Source organism: Aythya ferina (assembly GCF_964211825.1).
Source record: "Aythya ferina genome assembly, chromosome: 20".
Classification (NCBI taxonomy): domain Eukaryota; kingdom Metazoa; phylum Chordata; class Aves; order Anseriformes; family Anatidae; genus Aythya; species Aythya ferina.
In genome coordinates, this window is record NC_140318.1 from 6826122 (window position 1) to 6849067 (window position 22946).

General features: G+C 44.7%; 2 protein-coding genes across 2 annotated transcripts in view; both read left to right on the plus strand.

Moving 5' to 3' along the window:
• Window positions 1-8663, plus strand: part of MEGF9 (multiple EGF like domains 9) — a 42416-nt gene extending 33753 nt beyond the window's left edge. Inside the window, exons 5-6 of the mRNA XM_084494258.1 lie at window positions 143-415; window positions 3962-8663. Coding sequence (XP_084350384.1) covers window positions 143-415; window positions 3962-4416 — 728 coding nt within the window. The 3' untranslated portion in view covers window positions 4417-8663. The remainder of the gene's footprint in view (window positions 1-142; window positions 416-3961) is intronic.
• A 2407-nt stretch (window positions 8664-11070) lies between these two features.
• Window positions 11071-22946, plus strand: part of CDK5RAP2 (CDK5 regulatory subunit associated protein 2) — a 79159-nt gene continuing 67283 nt past the window's right edge. The window contains 11 exon segments of the mRNA XM_084494259.1: window positions 11071-11094; window positions 11096-11140; window positions 11143-11211; window positions 11213-11289; window positions 11291-11359; window positions 11524-11585; window positions 13270-13337; window positions 17784-17894; window positions 18598-18674; window positions 19754-19877; window positions 22299-22450. Of these exon segments, the coding sequence (XP_084350385.1) occupies window positions 11089-11094; window positions 11096-11140; window positions 11143-11211; window positions 11213-11289; window positions 11291-11359; window positions 11524-11585; window positions 13270-13337; window positions 17784-17894; window positions 18598-18674; window positions 19754-19877; window positions 22299-22450 (860 nt within the window). The 5' untranslated portion in view covers window positions 11071-11088.

Genomic DNA, 22946 nt, shown 5'->3' on the forward strand with positions numbered 1-22946 from the left:
CACTTCTTAGAGATTAACACTCGGTGGCTGCTGATTTTTGTTGAAGTGGTTTACGGTCGGGCCCCACAGAACAAATCCCCCGGCGGGTGTTTCTCCGCGAGGGGCTGTGGCACATCCCTCTTTTGTTTGCTCTCCTCCTTAGGGCCTGGTGAAGCTGCCCCAACGTGCGACAAGTGCAAAGCTGGCTACACCGGCCCCAACTGCAACCAGTGCGACAGCGGCTACTACAACTCGGACAGCATCTGCGTCACGTGTCAGTGCAACGGCAACGTGGACCCGGCGCTGTCCCCCAGCATCTGCAAGCCGGAGAGCGGGGAGTGCATTGGCTGCCTGTACCACACCGCTGGCTTCCACTGCCAGGAGTGCGAGGATGGCTACGTGCGAGACCCCGAGGGCACCAACTGCACCAGGAAAGGTAACGGGCGCTCCTCAAAGCGCGGCCAAGGCTTGCCGTGCGCCTCAGATGGCTGAAGGCTGGGGAGGGCAGGCTGCTAATTATTCCTGCAGTGTTTTTGGAGCTGAGGAGGAAGTGGCTTTAAGGTCTTCCAAGGTAAACAGAGAACCCTGCGCTTCTGAAAGGGCTGGCTCAAGATGGTGCTCAGGGAAGACTTCCCCTAGGCAGTTTCCTGCGCCTCCGAAGCTCCATCCTCCGTTACCAGGAGCTGGGCATGGCCTACATTGAAACGAGCAGCAGCGATGCTCCTGACATGCTGCTTGCCCCTGGCATTCTGCAAATACCTCGACAGACAGTTTCTTTCACAGGTCAGGACAGTTTGCTGGGGAGAAATCTGTTCGTGATTTCTTTAAATGTAGGTTTTCAGATTTCCATTGCGTGATGTGTTGGATCTCTGAGTGCCCACTGAATTGTCCAGATGGACGGGTCCATTCCCAGCACTGTCCAGTTCCCTGCAAAGGGACCTCTTCATAATAACTTTTGCCACCCCTGACACCGTGCCACGCAGAACAAGTTTAGATATTCTTCTTGTTACTTTCTACGCGGGGAAGCTGAAGCTGAGAGGTGAGACCCAGAGTGACACAGCACTTACAGGGAGCTGCTCTGGGGTCTTCCATCAGTTTTCAGTCCACATCCAAGACACTGCATGTAGCGGTGCAAGCTAGCTCTGGAACTTAGAGAGACTACTGCATAGTAAAACTCAGAGTAAAATGAGAGAAAATAATTCTTATGTTGCCACTTCAGTGGTTATTCGGAAGTTTTTCCACAGGGTGGATCTCCAGCTCCATGCATAGAGACGCTACCGGTGCTCTTACGCATTAGATAAGAGAGCCCAGAGTTCAGGAAAGTGTCTGGGCCCAAATTCATCCTTGTCACCAACAGAGATTTAATTCAGATCTTCCATTAGGAGCTAATGTGGTTTCCACTCCCATGCTGCTCTCAGGAGGTGCAATCACAGAGCCCTCTCTGCGGGGAGATGATCAATACAAAAAAGTTGAATGCTCATTAGCTGTAACTTCACAGTTACAGGCTGGAAGTGGCAGCTTTGCGTTGGGTCATCCATTATCTCCCTCTGCACAGCTCTGACTCTGTGCAAAGAACGACATGACCTTGCTCCATTAAAATCCATGTGGATGATTTTGCTTGTACACTTGCAGTTTGCACTCTTTGTTTTATTTTAGTGGCATTGTTATGGTCGGTTCCTGATGTGGGTAAAGACCTTCCCCTTCCCTTTCAAAGGGACTGGGACCTGTGTTCATCCAGCCTTCCTGTTTCCCTGACACCTGTTTTTTTCTCTTTTTATTACGCAGTTAAGAAGGCTGACAGTGTCTTTCATTGTCTCAGAAAAGGTGCTTGTGCATTACCTAGTTTTAGGATGGGTTTTTCATAAAGCACCAGCACATTTGAGTGGCCTGGTTTCGAGTGACTTCTTGAGTGAAATTCTCTCCAGATAGGCAGAGTAAAATTGTCGGGCTCAGTGAAGCAGCCATGGTTGGTACGATGGGATGCTTTGGCCAGCCTGGGCAAACCTAAAACCAGCCTCCCGTTTCCACAGGGACCCCTCTCAAGTCTGACCATGGTTTTGATGCTTTCAAGGCTGATTGGGACAGCATCCAACAAACGTTTGGGATGACCCAAGTGAGGAGTTTTGACTCCGAGGAGTGAGGCATCCCTGCCCCAAGGGTGAGACTGAGCAGGCAGCATCGTGGCACAGCCCAGCACCGTGCTGCCCCGCACAGCACCGCTGCCTTGAGCAGCTCGCTCACGGCACGAGGCAGCAGAAGCTTTGCAGAGGCTGCAGTCGAACGGAGCAGCTGGATGCGGCGCTGCCAACAAAGCTGCCAAAGCAGCCCGTTGAGTGAGCAGCTGCTGCTCTCAAGGAGCGGGCTCAGGACATCTGGAGGGCTGGCACGGCCCTGGGGAGCGGAAACAGGCGCCCTTGGATCGGCCCAGAGCCGCGGCCCGCCGTCAGAGCGCGGCACTGTTTCCCCGTGATGTTACCGTCAGTGCCAGGAAATGTTTTCACCCCTGTCCCCCTCGCCAGTGCCTAGCTGATGCTGACTCACAAATGAAGCCCAAAAAAGTCCCGTTTCCTTGCTGGTGAATCAGCCATTGTGTCGGTTCATTCTTTTTTCTAATTATAGCTGCTGGCCGGATTTGCCAAGAATTAAGTGTTGGTGAAGGAATTTGGAAAGGATGACTGAATTCCTCGTGCCCTTCTCCCAGAGCCGTGTCCTGGAGCCTCTTGCTCCTGTCACGTTGCTTCCTGCTGCTGCATTCTGCCCATTATCCCATAGAGAAATGCCTTCTGGCAGCCAGCATCCTGACCATCCTTATCAACCTCACACAGCACCTGCAGGGAAGGGAGAAGCTGCCGCAGGGAGGGACTCAGAGCAGAAGGACGATGCCTCCTCCAGAGGAGTTTCTGGGAACCTGGCAGCCCAAATTTAACCCATGGGAGCTCTCCCGAGGGCCCATGGCAGGAGATGTGCTCCATATTCACAGCTCCTGTTGCCACTGAGATGCAGCTTTGTGCACAGTTGGTCCTTCGGAAGTGAGTCCCCTCTTCAGGCATCATTTGTAGGCGTGCTTTGCAGGAGGGCTGGCTCCATGCCGCATGGCACCATCAGCGGGAACTCCTGCAGCTGCAAGTGGGTTTAAGATGATGCTGCATTTCTGACAGCAGAAGGAGAAATGAAGGAGATGGGAAAGAGAGTGCAGAGTCCTGTGGAACAGTAGGTATAGAGTATGTTTTGGTTGGTTGAAGTTTCAGTTTCTGGAAGGTTCTTTTTGCTGATTCAGCTGCCTTCTGGCCCTGGTTATGCCAGCTGGGGGATTCTGTGAAGTTTCTGTATGGCTTCATTCAAAAGCAGGACTGGGATTTTACATTCTACAGTGTAAATACTGAAACCTGGTGCAAAACACTGTGGCAGCGGAATACTGAGCTTCATTATTTTCACTTCTGACCTTCTCGTCCAGGTGAGGCAGAAAGAATCCCATACTGCTACCACAAATCCTACACGTAGTGTGCTGTGAGGGGTGCGTGCTCCTGGGCTCACAGCACCCTGCCAGCCTGGTTGCACAGCCCATGCAGACAGTGAGTGGAACTCTGCAGTCCTCAGACACAAAGTCCAAACTCCTGCTGAGCTCGGTGGAGCCCCGTTTTCATGTACTGAGTGTGAGCTGGACCAGGTGGCTTGCTATCACCACGAGCTCATGTATCTAACACTCAGTCTTGGCTAGTGCACATACTCACCCATGTTCGGGTAGTGAACAGCCAGCCACCACCAGATTGAATGGGATCTCTGCAGTCAGCGAGCACTTAGCACACAGAATTATTTTAAAAATCCCTGGCCAACTTTGTTTGTGAGTTATTTTGAAAAAAAAAAAAATCCAGCTTTAACAGTGTGGACTTGATTGACATAAAAACCGTTCTATAAAGGCATGTGTTTGATTCCATCTTGTCATGTTTTTATTGTTCACTTTGTCTTTTCTTTTGTTTTGTAGAAGCCACTCTTGGCCCAGAAGCAACAGAGTTTACAACTTCTGCTCCAAACGCTAGCAAGGCAACCTCATTCCCAACTGCAGTGATAAACAGCACATTGGCACCAACAACTATCCAGACTTTATTTCCTATAAGTTCCTCTGACAACAGCACCTCTGCTTTTGCAGATGTTTCTTGGACTCAGTTTAACATAATTATTTTGACAGTTATCATCATTGTTGTGGTCCTGCTAATGGGCTTTGTGGGTGCCGTCTACATGTACCGTGAGTATCAAAACAGAAAACTGAACGCTCCTTTTTGGACCATTGAACTCAAAGAGGACAACATCAGTTTTAGCAGCTACCACGACAGCATCCCCAACGCCGATGTTTCGGGGCTGCTGGAAGACGACGGGAATGAAGTGGCACCGAACGGACAGCTAACGCTGACGACTCCCATGCACAATTACAAGGCTTAGAAGAAGAAGCAATCCTGTTCTGAAGTTGGCTTGAAGAAGTTACAGGGCTTGTTGGAGGGGTGTCAGGATCCGTGCCGAGGCTCCATGCAGAGGAATTTGCTCTTCGGATACTCGTATGCTGGGCATGCTGTAGCTTGCAGGTGAACAGAAAAAAGGTGTAGTACATCTGAATTTTGGGTAATATGGTGAGTTGCGTTCGGTGTCTTGTTCTCCGTAAAGACCCACTGAGTTCACTGCTGTTAAAGACTTGATTATGCTGATCTTAAAATGTGTTATTTATGAAGAGGTGATGGGGTGGCAAAAGCCATACCCCGGGATTAATCAGAAGCTACTGTATTTCCAGCCAACCTAACACTTACGCCTGCATCCTTTAGCTTGAAAAGTAGCTTATGAATTAACAGTGGATTTTCAGGAAACAGACCTTTGTGAAGGCTTCATCTTAGTTCCTGATATGAATTTGTTTGAAAAGGAGGACAAAAAAAAAAGGGAAATGGTTGTTCACTGTACTACCAAGAGGCAAGTAGAGGAGTGAGTTGCACAACTGAACAAAAGTCACCATTGTCTGTTCCCACTAAGCTGGGAAACAGGAAAAAGTATCACAAAAATATTGGAGTTAGGGAGGAGAGTAAGCTTTTCCCTTTCTGAGTATTTATACAGGGTGATGATGCTATTAAAACATAGCAATCCGCTTTTTTTTCTAGAAGAAGTTAATGAACTTGTATAGTTTCCGTGCAAGGGAAGATGACAAGACATCTCAGGGTTGCTGTGTAAAAATAAAAGCTAGGCTTGATACCTTACCCTGATAGAAATGGCGTGTTCTGTATATAAAATGTAATATATCTTCTTGGAATTGTATTTGTAATTATTTGTAAAAAAGACAACCAACCAAAAAAACCCAACAACAAAACCATGGACCCCCTCCCCAGCCTCCCCTATTCCTCCGTCATATTTTATCATCTAGATTTTAATTGTACAGCAGTTAGTGGCATTGTTTGAAAAGAAAAACAAACCCTGAGGATTGTTTAAAATACTGTAAATTAGATGGCAATATTGTTGGAGCTGGGACTCTGGCAAACACCCCCTGCTTAAAGCTTTTCTTCTAGCGTGTCATCCAAGAACTTTCTTTTCTAGAGCAAATGTGAGTGCTCTCTACTTGCATCTGTCACATTTCCCTGTTCCTTTAGATATAAACAGCCAGCGACACCACGAGTAGGGCCTGACGGGAGTCCAGCAGTCCCATGTACCATTTTGTTACTGCTTTTAAATCTTTATACGAGCTGCAAATACAGCGTCGTGGATGCATTGAGAGCCTGGTCTCAATGGCTGAGCTTTTCCTGTGCGGCTGCTCATCACGTCAGGATCTCGCTGCCATCCCTCCTGTGCCTACACGGTGCTGGGAAGGGCTGGGCGCAGCCTCGTGGCCTCTCTTGAAGGCAAAAATCTCCTGGATTTGGGTGGAAATGGTTTTCAGCTGCAGAGCTCGCACGAGGTGATCTGCACTTCCAGCTGGCGGTGCATGGGTGCTTTCAGGAACGTCACGTAGCACAAGGCGGTGGGGAATCAGCTGCCAAAAAACCTACAGGGGACTACAGGTTTTAGAGATTCCCCTAATTTTCGGGGGGAGCAGCAGAAGGAGAACAGCAAACAGGCAGCACAGCACAGGGAGGTCGCTGCCACCCGCGGCGTGTGTGCCTCAGGGCCGGCACAGTGCCTGTGCCGGGGAGCCACCAGGTCAGCCCCCCAAAAACCAACCCCATTACACCGAAGCAGGGCGTGAAACTCCTATTTCACCAAACTCGTGGCCAGCCTCAGAAGGAAAGCTGCGTTGCTGTGCGTGTGGGTGCTTTGCAGGCGCTTGGTGCTGAGGAGGAATGAAGAAGTACCTGCTCAAGGTCAGCAGGAGCTGACTGACGCATCCTCAGAGCTGGGCAAGAGGGAATATTTCTCCGTGTGAGAAATGGTAGGAAGAATGGTGGTGATTATTTATTTCTGCATGGAGCCTTTTCTTGTTATTGGAGACTTTTTTGGGGGGTGTGGGGGGAATAGGCGCTTTAAATACGGGCACAAAGATGTTATTTCTGCCTCAGAAAGTTGCTGCCTGATTTAAAGATGAGGCAGAGCAAAGAAGGAAAGTAGCCGAGGATGGCCAAGGGAAATGGTGAGAGCACAACGAGGTATTGCTTACAGGCAAACATGGAAAAGCTCCTGCTGCCTGCTGGGGGCCTGGGTGAGGTCCTGTAGTTTTGGTGATAAATCGGGCTGAAGTCACTCAGAGCAATCCAACTTTTAGGTATAAAATGGGAGGAATGGAGGAGAAAATCTGCATATTGCTAATCCCTGAGTTACTCACCCAGCTTTTAAAGAGCAGAGTGGCGGCAAAAGAGAGGATTTCCCCAAAATCGGAATTGTTTGGCAGTGCTCGTTTTGTGATAGGCTTGCACTTGGTCACTTCATAGGGTGGGGAAAGGGAATTTGGGAACTGTTAGCTTCTGGGGCTAATGCAAGCAGGCAAAGTGAAGGACAGGCTGTTCACTCCAACGTTTCCAAACCATTTTAGTAGGTGCCACAAAGCACCTCTTCACCTCAAAGCACCTCTTTGGTAAAGCTGTAGGCTGCTTTAGGATGTGGCACTGGGACACTGCTCGTCAAATGGCAGGATGAGTGAGCAGGAAAAAAGCTGCCGTCTCCAGCCAGCCAGACCTCCGGCTTAGGGGAACGACATTTGTAAGGGGAGATCGATGCCTCAGCAGGGAAGAACAAACAGCTTCGTGTCGACTTTGATCTGAGATCAGATCCTTGCTGCCTCGCAGTCGTGCAGCCAGCCCCTGGGCACGGCAGGGGCTGAGACATCTGGTGAATGGTGCTCGGGTGAAGCCGAGCTGGTTACATCTCCCGGCAGCTTGGGTTGGACTTCTAGGGCTGGCGTGGCGATACAGACACCCCGAGCTTTCATCTTTTACCTGGCTGTGGTGCTGTCTGGCTGCAGTGGCGTGGTGTTGTGGAAAAAGGCCCTTGAAGGGATGGTACAGGAGCTGTAGAGCGTAGAGAAGGTACGATGAGGTGGGTGTGGGTGGGAAGCCAGCTCTCCACACATGATCCTCGGGGCTGTGTGGTCCCTGTGGACCTGGTCTGGATGGGGTGAGTTCAGCTCCACAGTCAAATAACTAAAGGCAAGAGGATATAATGGAGTGGTTAAAGGGCAAAAAGCAATGATGTGTCAAAGGCATGAGGCAGCCTGGCTGGCTCACAACTTAGGAGAGCATTTGGTAAGCACAGAGTGCAACAGACATCTGAAAGTATGATTGGGTTAACGCGAGCAGATGATCTTAAATCTTCCGAACCACTGTAGCTAGAAATAACTGCATGGAGCACTAGCCCTGGGGAGCTGTCAGGAGCTGTCATCCCTTGGAATGATAATTCCCTTGGACCAGGCTGAGCAAACTTAGCGCGTTGGAAGCCATTTGTGAAAGTGGAGGGGATGTATTCAGCATCCTCCAGATATCCTGGGCCAGTTAACCGCTGCTGTTCAGCGCCTCTTTCCGAAATGTTACACGCTATGTAAATGTGGCAGAAAGTTCGCACAGTCTCCTTTAAATAAAAGATATAAGATTGGATCCTAAAAATATGTTTCTCTTTAAAGTGAAGTTTGAAAATGAGCTCCCCCAGGATTCTGCTCTTTGTGTGTCAGAGGGATGGAATAAAATAAGAAAAATATGGGCCTTAAAGTTGTACTTGCTCCCAACTGAAACCCATCAGTCTTACTATACATCCAAATAAGGCGTCTCCTAAGCATATGCTATGCTTACAAATGCATTTCTAAAATGAAAAAAGTGTATGATTTGAATATATGTCAGAATTTATACAGAAGAATGTTATTTAAAATGAATAAAAATAAATGTATATAATTTGTATCTATGCCACTTGGATTTCTGCATTTGTTTTTTGTTCATTAGAGTTCAGCAGGAGTCCTTCCATGGATAGCAGTCAGAGCTGGATTGAAACCTACGGGATTGAATCTGATCTCATCCCAGTAATGACATTCGTTCCGAGAGAATTATTCCTTCATTATACCTCTGTATGTGAGATGAGAACCGTGGCCTAAAAATGTTTTTTAACATCAGATATTCATTAGTACAGCTAACGCTGTGTCAGATAATCCCTCTAAAAAATGAACCCTATGATCTCTTGTGTCTGTTTGTTAACAATTCCAGCTTTCAGCTTTCATTAAAATGTTTGGTAGCCGGGCAGTCAACACGTATTTCCCCATTATTGTGTGTAATATTCACATAGACATATTTTGTCAGAGATCTATGCAGTCATTAAAAATGAAACTGATAGAGCAAAGCTAGAAGTTGGAAGAGGATATTATGTCATATATTTCTTCATGACCACAATGGATCTTCCAAAGACAATTGATGTTCTTCAGATGCTCTGAAATCCACAGCCGTGGATTTAGTTTTGAACATGGTTTTGGTAATGTCTGCAAAAGGAGCTATGAAAAACTTGCATTTCTTCCTCACTTTTCAATGTTAAGAAATTTTCTTATTAGATGCAGATATGAATGCTAAAGGCTAGCTTTGCCTGCTGAATGTTATATCTAACTCTGACTCCTATTAGGCAAAGAACTTGGAGGTAAGTGGGTGTTAATTAAGTGAGCACTTAAGAACTATGCATTCATTCAAATGCTTAACCGAGCCAGAGCTATAAAAGCAAGGGCCACACTGGTGAAATTTCAGGGAGTTTATTGAAACCTGATTTGCATTAGCAGAACATTTTGATTCTGCGTGACTTAGCTGAGGAGGAATTTTGTTCTGAACTGTAACAGGACTGAATATAACTGAATGCTGAGCTAAGTCCCCGGTGTTGGGACTTGAGAACAGGCCCCAGGCTCAGCTGATGGTGACATCTGTCCTCCTAGCGCCACTGTCAGGCTTCAGCCACAGTGCTCGGAGCAGCTGGCTGTCATAGTGCCCCCTTGGACTTTGTTGTCGACAAGATCCATACCCATACCATTGCACACTCCCTAAGTATTTTTTTCCTAGACTCCCTTTAGCACTTTGTTTCTGAAGCATTAAGGATCTCAGGCTGCTTTGTAAACTAAGAAAGCGCCATTCCAGCATGATTTGTTGATACAAGGATTTTCCATATTCTCTCCAAATGTATTGCTAACTATGATAGGGTTAAATAACATTAAGCAGATTACCAGGAGGCAAGTTGTTAACTGCTTCTAAACAACACATTTACCCTGCACGCCCCTCACAGCGCCTTAATGTTGCTGATTTTCAAACATTGGGCGGTGACCCAGGGAAGCTGGATATCTGTATGACTTTGTCCAACAGACAACCATTGCAGGAGGTGGTAACAAGGAGGTAGTAAAAGGAATCTGATTTCCTTTCAAAAGGTATGCTGGCACACGCACCACGGCTCTGCAGGCACAGAGGTGCTGCACCAGCACACAAGCACGGAATGGTTATTACTGTATTTGTGGCTGATGGATGCTGATCTCATTGCATGCATCAAATATGTGATACCTTACAATAACCAACAGCACACCGGTATCCTCCCAGTGAGCAGCCTGCACTCATTTTATGGAGGTCTGCTTTGTAAGCACAAGGAGCCACACTGCGGATGTGCTGCCCGGATCCCGCTGCCATATGGCAGAGCTGATTTTGCAAACGACTTCAGCTGGGCAGGAGGTGAGGGCGCTGCAAAGGGGAGCCAGTCACCTAAGGTGACAAATGACAAATGTTTCTTGTGCTGTGGGGGCGTTGAAGGGACCGAGCATCTCTTAGGGCCCTCAGAGCCCAAAATGCAAAGCATCAGGCACGTCCAACTGGAAAGGAGACGAGATTAAGAGCTTAGTGTGCTAAGCAGAGCCTGGCACCTCCTTGCTGTCTGGGGCACCGACAGCTGCTCCACCACACGCTTGTGCACATCAGATTGAGACAGGAGCAGGGCCGGGAAGCCCACCGTGACCACACGCATCCAGGGGGTGCAACCCACAGCGCCATGCCGGCTCCCACAGCCCCAGGGCATTTTCCAGGCTTACAACTTCTCTTTGTACTGAGGAGCTGTGGGCAGGTACACCAAGAAAATGAAGGTAACGGGGCACCGCGACAATTTGCAATTAACAAATCCATAAAATGGCCATGGCCCACGGCCACGTGTCGGCCTGTTTCATGGCCAGTGTAATAAATGAGTCCCAAATAGGATCGCAATCAAAGTTTTACAATTTATTAAACGAATAGAGGCAAGCAAACAGCGCTGGGTGCGCCAGAAGCCTCCGCTCCACCAAGACGCACACATGTTACATCAGGCGGCTGATTTTTATGCTTCTAGGCTAATACATATTAATTGCTACTTCTAGAAAAGGCAGGGTTATTATAATTGTTCCCGCGATCCAAAGGGTTCGGAGGGAGCTGCGTGAGGCACAGCCCCGTGAGGGGAGCCCGGGCTGCCCTCAGCAAAGATGGCGGCGGCTGCAGCCTCCATTCCCCTAGGAACGCTCCGCTGTGCCCTGAGTAAAGATGGCAGCCGAGCAGCTCTCGGCCTTGCTTTAAAAAAGATGGCGGCTCGCTGTCCCGGCTGCTTCCCTCACTCAAGATGGCGCTTGGCCTCTGCGGCCCGGCTAGCAGCCTCCACAGCCCCCGCCCCGCTCTGCCCTCACCCAACATGGCGCCCTGCCCGCCCACCTCCAGCCGGCGCCCTCACCAAACATGGCGGCTCCCCTTTAGTTTCTACCGTGCCCTCCCTTGGCTCTCCTCCGCGGCGCCTTCAGCGGCTTCACCCCCTGCCGACACAAAGATGGCGGAAGCGGTTGCGGCCGTTTGAATTCCAGCGAAGCCGCCAAAGCGGCGCACAAAGGAGCCGCGGCTGCGGCCGGCGGCGCCATGGACTCGCTGCCGGGGACAGACCCGACGCTGCCGGTGGCGTTTGAGGACAGGTAGGCGGCTGGGACCCCCGGCGGGCTCCGGGCTGAGGCGCCGGGCCTGCTGCCCCCCCCCCCCCCCTCATTGCCCCCCACTCTCCCCCTTCTCCTCCCTATGGCGGGGGTCTGGGGGTCCCCCTTTTCTCGCCTCCCCTCAGCGATGTCCTCTCCCCTCGCAGCGCCTCCCAGCTGCCCGACATCTCCCGCGGGGACCCGCAGCTCGGCCCGGCCGGCAGCCGAGGTAAGGACGAGGGAAAAGCCCGGGGGGCGGCTTGGGACCGAGAGGGGGTCCCGGGGCACGGCGGGCACCGAGCCCCTGAGGCAGCCCCGGGGGGTTGGGGGTGTCCCCGCGGTGCCTTCCGCAGCCCCCGGTGTCACCGTCGGGGGTTTAAGGAGAAAATCGGTGCCTGAGGAGCGGCTTTGGGTGCTGTCTGCCGGGTGTCCTGCATCTTAACGAGAGCCCCGGGGTCAGCACCGCGCAGCTCGAGTCTGCGCCGGCCCTAATAAACCCCTTCCTGAGGGTAAAAAGGCAGAAAAGGGGTTTAAGTTGTGTGGCTTCTTGTTGGGGGGTCTCTTTAGTGTAAAAAGCCGCTGGCTGCTGCTGCCCAGCGAGCTGCCTGTGGCCAGGTTACGGCCGTGAGCCTTGTGGGATGCTCGGCATCCCGTATTGAGAAGGCTTGGGCTGCCTCGCAAAGCTTTAATATTCCCATTTCATATCCTCAGGGAAACTGCCTGCTGTCTGTCATTAAGTTTTCCAGTTTTACTTCAGCTCTGTTTCATTAATTTGCTGTCCGAATGCCTGGGATAGATTCAACCCTTATGTTTCATCTCTTGCGTTAAAGAGCCCTTCCTATCCAGGTGGCTTCTGCTGAACAGAAGCTGTAATTCAATATATTTTTCTATTTGATGAGTATGTAATTATGTTCATTGTCCTTCAGGCTGGCAGACAATAGCTTGAAGCGCTTACTTTGAAATAAAATGGCTGAATGGTATTATTTTGAAACCTACTCTTTGTCAAGTTAGCCGTTCTTTGTTCTCTTCTGTAAATTTGAAGCATATGGTTTTGATTTCTCTGTATTCGTGCATGCATCCAGTGATGTAACTTGGCTGACTTCATTGTATAGAACAAGTAGTTAATAGAAACTGAGACAAACTTACCAGGAAGACCCGCTCACTAACAAAAGCAAGCAAATATCAGGGGCATAGTAGTGATGCAAGACAACATGACTGTGTTCTGCATGTGCTCTGGGAATGCTGTTTTGTGATATTAGTTGCAATGTCAAGATTTAAAAACAATTTCCTGATATTCTTTGGGATTTTCTAAAGACAGATCTACATGGTTGCATAAGAATTTTGGAGGTGCTTTAATGAAATATTTTAATTCTTATGAGAGTCAGTCTGGGGCATCAACTTCTTGATATTTGAGGTGCCGTAAGTGCTATGTGTTGTATATAATCTCGTTCACAGGGGCTTTAAATGGAAACAGTTACATAGCACTGTTAAATGCAGTTGTTGCGGAACACGTGTGCAGCAGAAGTTCAAGTACATATGCATTCAGAAGGCTTTACGTTTTAGAAATGGAGATGCTGCACACATCTCCTGTCCATTGTTTCCCTGAGTCTAAGGTGGAGGTCTCTTCTGTGACCTGCAAGATACTGTGAGATTTGAATTGTTTTCTGGTAGCTTAACAGGACTTCATTTCTAATATCGGTCCCTTGCAGTTGCTCCCAGGACTTGTCTTTAAAAGTCCCTTTCGGATGCTTAACTTCAGTGTGGTTCATGATTTAACTGGGGGATGTTGGGACTTCCTTCAGAAAGAAGCGTAGATATTAACAATGTGGTAATACTAACACTTTGCCGTTTCCAAATTGAAACTTAGCTTAGATTCCTCTGCCTGAGCTTATTCTGTTTTCTCAAACGTCTAGGGTTACCGGATGTGGCAGAAGATACGATCTCACCAACTAGAGCTCGGACCATGAAGGACTATGAAAACGTAAGCAGACTTTTAATATAAGGCTCAGTGCCGGAGTTACGGATCGAGTTCTTTGTTCATGTCGTTCAAGGCAGATCTGTTACAGGTCTGATCATAACTACCTGTGCTTTGAAATTTCCTCTCTCTGCTTTTAAAAACAGGGGCAAAATTTTGTCATTGAGACTAGCCAGCTGCTGCTCTTAGGTTGTGAAACAAAAGCTGGCAACATCTGCTCAAAACTACGTGTAATCACCGGAAACATAAGAATGTGGTTTGCGAACCTGCGGTTGATTTCTTGTATTTCAAGAAAGCATCGACCTTGTCTTTGTTTATACCAGTATAGGACTTAGTATTTTAATTCACTGACAGCTGTGCAATACCTTTTACTTTTTGTGCTTATGTATAAGTGTGTTTGAAATGCTTTTGTTGTGAAGATCTGGTGTCACGGTGACAATTCTGTAGGCAGAACTGATTTTGGTGCTTACTGGAATACAAAGCATGATGTTAGATATTTTTTTAAAGTATTAACTGCATTGGTTGTTTCCACTGAATAAGCCATTTGAGTAATAAGTGAATTGTTTACAACTGCTGAATGATGGCTGGTTATAGCAGTGTTGCAGGACAATGCTTCTGTTAAAAGAAAAAAAATTGTTTAACTCAAGTTCTTATGATTGGTTTATGATTTGCGGCTTGCTATCTTCAGGAAGTGTTTGAGTGCAGTTTTCAATGTGGTTCTATAACTTCTGTTACCTTATATAGCATTGCTAAGTTTTAAATGAGCTTTTCTTCTAAACTCTTTCTATTTTTGTTGCCTTCTTCTATCCCTTTGAAAGAAGAGCAATGTTCTTTGTTTAGAACTTAAAGCTTGTTTTGGGAAGCCTCAGTGAGGGATGTTTCTTACTGTCTCTATTTCACTTTCCCTTTTATTTCCATTTGTTGTTTGGGGTAGAAATGCTGCTTTGGCATTGTTATGTGCTTAAAATCTTTTGTGAAAGACCTCAGTTTAGAATGCATTCTGCAAGCTGTTTACTCTCTGCAATGTCCATTTTCACAGGGAGAAAAAGTTGTAGAAGTGAGGAAAACCTGTTGTTGGTTCTGTGTGATGGAGTTCTGTTTTCCTTTAGGAACTGGCAGAAAACCTGTGATCTCTGGTCCATGTTCTATGTTGTTGAGGTATGCTAGAGATGAGCTATTTCAGTCTGAGCTTCTATGCTGATGTGGAAAAGAAGGGGTCTCTCCACAGATCTGACTTCCTGGTACATACGGACCCCAGCTGTAGAACTCAGAGGCTTTGTGGTTGCCAACAGTACAATGAAGCTCAAAAATCCATTAAAGTAATAGCAGAAGAATCCATTAAAGGCAATTAAACACAACCGGAATTTCTGGAACTTCTGTTTTTGAGGTTGCTGGTAGCTGGAAGGCTAAGCTTGAGAAAGGCATTGCTTACTTCTGTGGTCCTCTTAATTTTTACCAAGCATCTAGAAGCTGTTAGATGTGCTTTTGGACTGACATTATAATCCTGTTCTTATCCTGCTTTAAAAGAAATCTTAATTGGCACTTTAAAGGTGCACACACACACATGAAGTTACTGGTATCCAGTGCTATGTTATCTGCACAGGACACAGAAAAGAAATAATGAAAAGATTGGGCTCCTTGCCTTGCAACTCAGAGAGTCTGGGATGGATGTCATGGCCCTTGAATGGGTTAAGGATGGATCCATGTAGGAGAGGTTCCTTTTACATTTAGACCTGGATAACATACTGAGGTAGATTATCCTAAAGGTGTAGGTTTATTGGTATTTGTAACGTGTTCTGCTTTCTTGCAATATGGAAAAGGAGGAAACACTTGAAATTGGAAATATGATTATATGGGCAAAATGAAAGATATTAATTGAGGACCTTGTTATTAGGTGTTCATGAGTAGAAAGGATGATTGGTATCACGTTAGGGAACTTAGCAGTATGTGGTTGCTTTTTTTTGTCTTGTCCAAGCCACTTCGAGTTTGCTGTCTTGCAAAATGGTTTCTGTTGGCTGTGTGCTGTGAAACCACAGCTTCTGCTGACAGATGCTGCTCTGCATACAAGTGGTTCTGTGTAGATTTGGAAAGGATCTAAACTGAGCTAGGGAAGTGGTATTTGCTGCCATGGTGTCTGTGGCGTGTAATTTTCTGTGTAGACTGTATTGCGTTGTCCTATGTTTTCATGAAGTCTCTCCTGCTTCTCTTTTATTCTTTAAACACGGAAATCAAAATGCATAAAAGAATTAAGCCCGGGTCCTTAAATGCAGAAGTTGAGAGCATTGCCATTAAAATTCCTTTGGTGTGTAAAATATGAGCAAGCTGTCTTTTATTAAGCTATAACTTTTTAATTGTAGTCTGCCTGAATTAACTTTGCTCTAAGAAACTGAATGTCAGAGATAACATTTATTTATTGCTCTTACTGGCTTATGTTTGCATCATGTTCTGCTTGCCTTTTGGAAACTGTGCACTTAAGCTCTTTGGTTTATTTCTGTTGCCTCTGAAATAGATGGAAGTAAAATTAAGGAAGGCCAAGTTCTGAAATTATTTTTCTTTTGAACTTCTGGTCTTCACACATTCAACAGGGTTCTGAGTTTAAGTGATACAGTTTCAAAGCCTTTGGGCTTTTCTGAATGAACAGACACAGACCAACTGTTAGGACTGATCCCCTGAGGGCTGAAAAAAAAAAAAAAGGCTGTGAGGTCTGCTCTCACTTGTTGCACACAATGCTGAGCCTGTTGGGGCAAAGCTCAGACACACACAACTCTTGCTGCACTTAATAAATCGTTAAATTCCTTTGTTCAAAATAAAGATTTTGATTTTGAGCAGCACTGAGAGCATCGTGCTCTGTGACTTGAAGCAAAGCACAAAGTTCTGTTGTTGCAGTGCTTACATCCATCTGAAGGCTCCAGGACAGTTGCTGCAGTTACTCGAGGAGCCTCGTGATCCTCATGAGGTGTGCTGTGCTGGAAGCGGTTACAGCTTGTGCACTTCAAGTTCATGCTCGCTGCAGTCTGTGGTCATCCAGTTGGAACTGCAATGAGTTAAATATGAGCACTGCGTTCAGCTCTGGGCCCCCAGCACACAAAGGATGTGGAAGTGTTAGAGTGAGCCCAGAGGAGGCCACAGAGGTGATCAGAGGTTGGAGCACCTCTCCTGAGCTGAGAGAGCTGGGGTTGTTCAGCCTGGAGAAGAGAGGGCTCTGGGGAGACCTTACAGCAGCCTTCTGGTGCCTAAAGGGGGTTGCAGGACAGCTGGGGGGACTCCTCAGGGGTGTGGTGGTAGGATGGGAGGGCAATGGCTTTAAACTAAAAGGTCCCTTCCAACCCAAATCATTCTAGGATATCTTTGAACCCTGCTACTGCTTGTGAAGACAGCCTTCTTCAGGATGTGCGCATGGGCCCCAATAGTTTGTGTGCTCCTCTGTATGTTAGTTGCTTGGGTGATATTTACTTGTGTGAATAATGAAGAGGCATCTTGCTGGGCAGAGATTATTAAGCTGAGGAATTGTTTGTGAGCACGAGTTCAGAGTGCAGCTACAGAAAATAATCTTTCTAGGTTTTCACGAGCCAAGTATTTTAAAAATTGTATTGCTAGTAATTTTTACAAGTGGTACTCCACTCTTCTGGAAAAGCTTACATAAATATTTTATTAGTAGCTCTGTAGCATATTAGATTTCCTTTTGCTGAGAGCATCTGACGGGGGCACAAGTCTTATTTGACTTAATGTTTTATGCTTGGTCTCTTAAAAACTTTCAGAGGGAGACTCTTTTTAATGAAACCATCAGCTATGTTACTGCTTCTGCTGGTTCAAAAATCCTAAGTCCTGGAGGACTTATGTATGAAGCAGTTTTTTTTTTTCCAAAGAATTGTGCTATGAAATATGCGATTGGATAAAGATTTTATCGGTGGTTGATTTGGCTCTCCTGCCTTGTGTGCCTGTGGCTTTTCCTCCCATGAATAACACTGCCATCCTAAGCTTTAGCTGAGGAAATACTTCTGTTTTAATGTATCTTCTATAAAATAGAACTTGAAGAAAAAATAATTAGTTTTTTTTTAATTTATTTTAAGACGATTAAAAAAAATCTCTTGGTTTCTTTTTGTGTGAAGATGGAGATGTTTTATTACTTAGAGAAGGAATATTCTAAAAAGCACCGTGCAGCAGCATGCTGACATGGTATTACGTGCGTGTTTTAAACAATGCTGGTTTATAGTTGTTGTTTCAGTGCTAGTCTCAGACTGTTGCAGGGCTAAAAATAAGCATATGTATGCACACATGCACATCTAACTGTCCAGTCAGTCAAATTCTGATCTGTGGCATTGTCTAGCACATCAGAGAGTAAAAAAACCAAAACAAAACAAAAAAACAACAAACAAATGGTAGTAGCTTTCACTGTTTGCTTTCCTTGGTTTGAAATGCATGATATAATTTGCCAATTTTCCTATTTCACAGCAAATCACTGATCTGAAAAAAGAGAACTTCAACCTGAAACTTCGTATCTACTTCCTGGAAATGCGAATGCAGCAGAAGTTTGATGGTCCCACTGAAGAAATATACAAAATTGTATGTGTTTGAAGTATAGAATTACATGTCTTTTTGAAGAGATTGTTTAATGGGAAAGTTACCTGCTTTATGTGAGCTTCTAGAAAAAAGTCCTTTTTTTTTTTTTTTTTTTAAGTTTGAAGAAGAATTTGAGTCTAGTGTTACATCTGGCATCATTATTTCAGGTTTACAAGTGCAAAGCACTTTACTTCCAGTCCACAAGGGAAAAGAAGTAATTTTGGTAATGCAATAGCATTAGGTTTCTTTCCTGTAATAGGATGGAGACTGAAGTCTCTCTTGATGGTTGTCATAGTAGTTAAATGCATAGGTGTTTATCTAGGTCGTGGTTTCAACCGAATACTGCTAGTTGGTCTTCTGTCCTTCTCTTCTACACCAGTGTCCTTCTTGTAAATACTCATGTATTGAAAAGTATGTCGGCTTGTGAGCCAAGTGGTTATCTATACAATGTTTTCCTGGGCTGAAATTAAATAATTTTAAGATTATTAAAAACCTCAAAAATTGGAAAAGAAAATCACAAGGGAAATATAGCTCACAGATAAGGGGAGAAAAACAAAACAAAGAAGGCTTGTAAGTCTTAGAAACTCCCAGGTTGGTCTGCACCACTCCCCATTATAACAAAGATACCTATACAGTGCCACTAATTTTTGTGTATGGTGACCTCTGAACTGTCTGCAGATACTTTACTTTCATTCTTATGTTCTAGAACATTGAGCTGAAAGTTGAGATAGAAAGTCTGAAGCGAGATCTGCAGGAGAGAGAAAAACTGCTCATCAAGGCCTCGTAAGTACCAGTGTATTTCCTAGTGCCTGTTAATTAAGACTTCCAAGATCTGGTTCCTATTTGCATGCTTTTTGCTGATACTTTAAGAATAAGATGATCCCAAAGGAGCGCTTTAGGGGAATTTATGTGGAAATTGCTTCACACATTATTGGAGCTATACATGTGAATTCTTATACATACAATGATGTTGCTGTAGTTATCCCTAAAGGTATAAATTAAATACAGTTGAACAAAGCATCTTATTATTCAGATAAATAAATGCAACTCCCTAGTTGAGAATGGGTTAGCATTCCTATTGTAGAAGTTAAGCTAAGGCTGACGATTGCCAGTAAAACTATTTCCTTATAGATACCTGGTTCAAAACTAATCCAAGTGGGCAGTGAAATACAGCTGTTGACTGCCTTGGTTTCAATGGAATTTTTTTGTGTGCCCTACCTCACATGGCATTGAATTGTTCCTAACTAGCCTTTTTTCAGTGGTTCAGAGAAGCCTAGTTTCAGGTTGATCCAGAGGACAAGTTTAATTTGTGCTTGGTCTCTCCAGTAGTTGTCAAAGGGTTTTGCTGGGCTTTGAATGGAACCTTGCAAAAATTCATAATAGGAAGCAAGATTTAGAGGGAAGTCATAAACAAGTGGTCATTCTTCCTTTAATAAGGAAACACTAGCTGTTCTTCTCTAACAAGGGATTAACAATTACTAAAAATGCAATTGGAGAGGTCTCAGCAGCTAAGTATCTTCAGTTTATTCCAGTGCTGCTTTTTGTAGCAAACACAGCTCCATTGAAGGCTTGATACTGTAATTTGGAAGCTTTAAATATGGAGGAAATAGTAACACTTTCATTGCATGCTTATTCATTGTGACAAGGCTTGTGTGGAACTCTTATTGCTTTACATCAAGCAGAGACTATACCACCAGAATTGCTATATAGCATGTAGACGTTTGTATTTAATCTTAAAGTGACAAGCAGGTACAGATAAAGTGGAAGGAACTTGCTTCTGCATAATCCATCAGCTGCTTGCACTTTAAATGTTTTCTACTGTGATAGGCAGTGGGATTTCAATCTATATTATGGTCTTTCAGTAAGGCAGTTGAAAGCCTGGCCCAGGGTGGTGATGCTGAAATACAACATGTGAAAGAGGAGGCACAAAAGAAGTTACAAGAAATGGAGGAAATCCTGACTGGCAGAATAAACCTTCTGGAAGAGGTGAGTGCCTGAAACTGAATGCATAGTTAAAAATCTGTACTTTCTTTGTACTGTTGTCTGAAGTTTGACAGTGTGATCTGCCTGTATTTTCAAAGTTGTTTCAGCTTTCCTGGAAAAGCAGCCAGTACTAATCTAGGGGAACGGGGAGGAAAAAATATGAAGGGGGAGAGCAATGAAAGGGAAGGTGGTGTTAGCTGCTCTTGAAACACTAAATAGGAGAAAAGCAGTTCTTCAGGAAATTCCTACCTGTTGGTGCTGTTCAGATATGTTCAACACACCTTTAAATCTTGAATTCCAGTGGGGCAGCTTCATTTTCAGAACTGCACTCTTCTTTAGAAGAAGATGGGCTGCATTTTGAACGCATCTTCTGATAAGGTGTCAGCTTCATAAATAGCTGCAACTACTCTTTAAGGGCTCCTGTCATTGTCATATCATCTTTCATATGGGAACTTAGTTTACCACTATAAATTCGAGATTCTGTTGCTTTTCTTTATCTCCACTCATGTGTTCATTATAGACTGAGAGATGCTACCTACTTATGGCAGTTCCTGTGTAAATGGGCTAGTGAAAACTTCCTCGCCTTGTTCCTGCTTGTCTTGTGATCCTTTGTTGGTGATCAGCCGAAAGTTACTGGCTTTTGCTGTCACCAGATCACCGTTTTGCATAACCTTTTCTTGTGGCAGAGGATATTTTTTTTTTTTAACAATGCATTTTGGAATTCCTTGCTGTCTGTGGTTGCTTATTCCTGTATTTATTGCTGAGCTATCTTAACAGGGGAATTGTTTTCACATTTTCCTGTTTTTTGTAGTGTACAGGCACCATAAAAGGGAAAAAAAAGTCCCGTATAGATAACGTGCTTCCTGAAAACAAGGGGAGCACTGTGTTTTTTTGTTTGTAAAAGAACAAATTTGGTATTGAATGGCCTGTACTGGAAATATTTCTGTAAGTTATATAGATACAAAATCCCTTACCAAGTGCATACAGTGAATGATGCAAAACAATTGTGGGTATGTACCCATGCTTGTGAGGGAACAGAAGTTTGGTCCTCTTTTGTAAGTAAATAGAAATAGCAGAAAGATGGGGTTTATATTCCAATTTTTGCATTCCAGTCCCTAAAGAATGAATTGGTCCTGGAAGCTACTGGTAGCATGTCATGATGGCATTTTCTATCAGGGTGACTTCACAGTGTATATAAAACAAGCAGCTCCTTCAGAGCTGATGCAGGGAGAATCTCCATGGCCTGTTCTTTAGTGGAATTGGGGTTTCTCAAAGCATTTTTTGTCCTATTGGATAGGTAGAAAAGACCCCAGATTACGTATTCAGTAGCAAAACCAGCCTGTCAGACTGGTGTTTCCCACATCTGACAGGTAGAGTGGCAAATACTCTTATCTCATGATGCTGTAGTACTTTCTGCAGTCTGAAGGTACTGTTGACCTCTAATGTTAATTTTATTTTGTTGGTAAATGTAAGCACTGCAGAGCAGGATTAGTCACTTGCTTATGTAGTGCAGTATGATTACACAGATCCAGGTAACACTAACAAAGATGAATTTCCTTTGGAGTTTTTAATTGAAAGATGAATACTGGCAGAACAGCTCTTCAGGAGAGGGAGGGAGCAGTGAATTCTAGCAGTGAAGGGCTTGTTCTTCATCCCCTTTCGCCAAGAGAAATGCTTTTTAGTATAGGCTTGAGGGGGAATTACTCATTAGACTATATGGAGGCTTTTAGATTATAGAAAGCAAAATTCAGTGAGCACAGCAGGGAAGCTTGCAACAGAAAAATGAAGATCTGAAACGCATTTTATGAAGTTTATGTCAGCTTGTCTTTGTTTTTTTTTGTTTGTTCCCCATCTCAATGGGTCACTAGAGGAAGTTGGGTGGAATATCTAGGTGTTACCTCTGTTTCCGTTGCTGTTCAAGAGAAGAAAATCTGGCTCGTACTTACCAGTTCTTGTAAGATATTATAAATTATCTTTAAAAGTTCCAATTAGCTACAGTGAGCCTATGAATATTAATTTCATATCTGAAAGGAAAAAAAAACACAACTTTTTTAACCTCTTAAATTTAAGTCTAACTATTAGTTCTGATAGCAGGAGGGAAGTGGGATAAAGCCAAATTATATTAAAGCAAATTCTAAGAGCTAAATCTGAAGTCATAATGCAGAGGCACTTTTGTTCCCTGTTCTGCTGTTGGCTAGGAAATTTGATATACTACTTCCCTTTATGCACCGCAGAAAATGGATTAATATTGGAAATGCAATCATGAAAAGTTCAGAAATGTTTGCAAAGTACTTGAAATAATTAGTAAAAATTGTTAATTTAAACATTCCAACATGTTTGGTAGAAGAAACTTCAATATATGAAAAATTTTGTGAGCATTTTTTTCTTGTAGACAACAGGATTGTTTTTTTGTTTTAATTACAGAATCTTAAAGCTGCCCAAGAAGAGGCAGAAAAAGCCATTGTGATGACAGAGAAGGAGAAAGCTCTAAGAATGGCTGCTGAGCAGAAACTTTCTTCAATTCCAAATGTCCATGCAAAGGATCTTCATATGATTGCAGAAGCTGACAAAGACAGGTCAGAATTCTTGCTGGTGGTATTTCTAACCAGCGGAAATTTTTTACTGTTGAAATGTGAAGAGTCAACATGGATAAAGATTTTAATGATTTGTTTCTGCCCTCAGATGTATGATTGAGTGTTACTGGATATCTAATCAGCTAGTAAATGAACACAGTGACCAGTTCACATGCTTCATGATATCAAAATCATCTTTAAAAGCTGTCTGAAAGTGTAAAAGAATTGGCATGCATGTGACATGCTCATGCTTTAAAGCTTCTTTGCAACTTTGCTGACTTACCTTCTGCTTCTTGCCTGAGCCATTGCTGAATAGAGATCGACTCTTCCAGTTGTTCGCTTCCTGCTTTCATGGCGTTTACATGCTCTTCAGTCCCAGTGGTGTGTTTGTTGAGGTTGGGAAATCAAATGGGAAAAGAGAAATCATGTATGAGTTTCTTGGTTTTGATTGTGCTTTGCAAAACGCTGGTTTTGCTTTGTTTGGCAGGTAGCTGAAAGG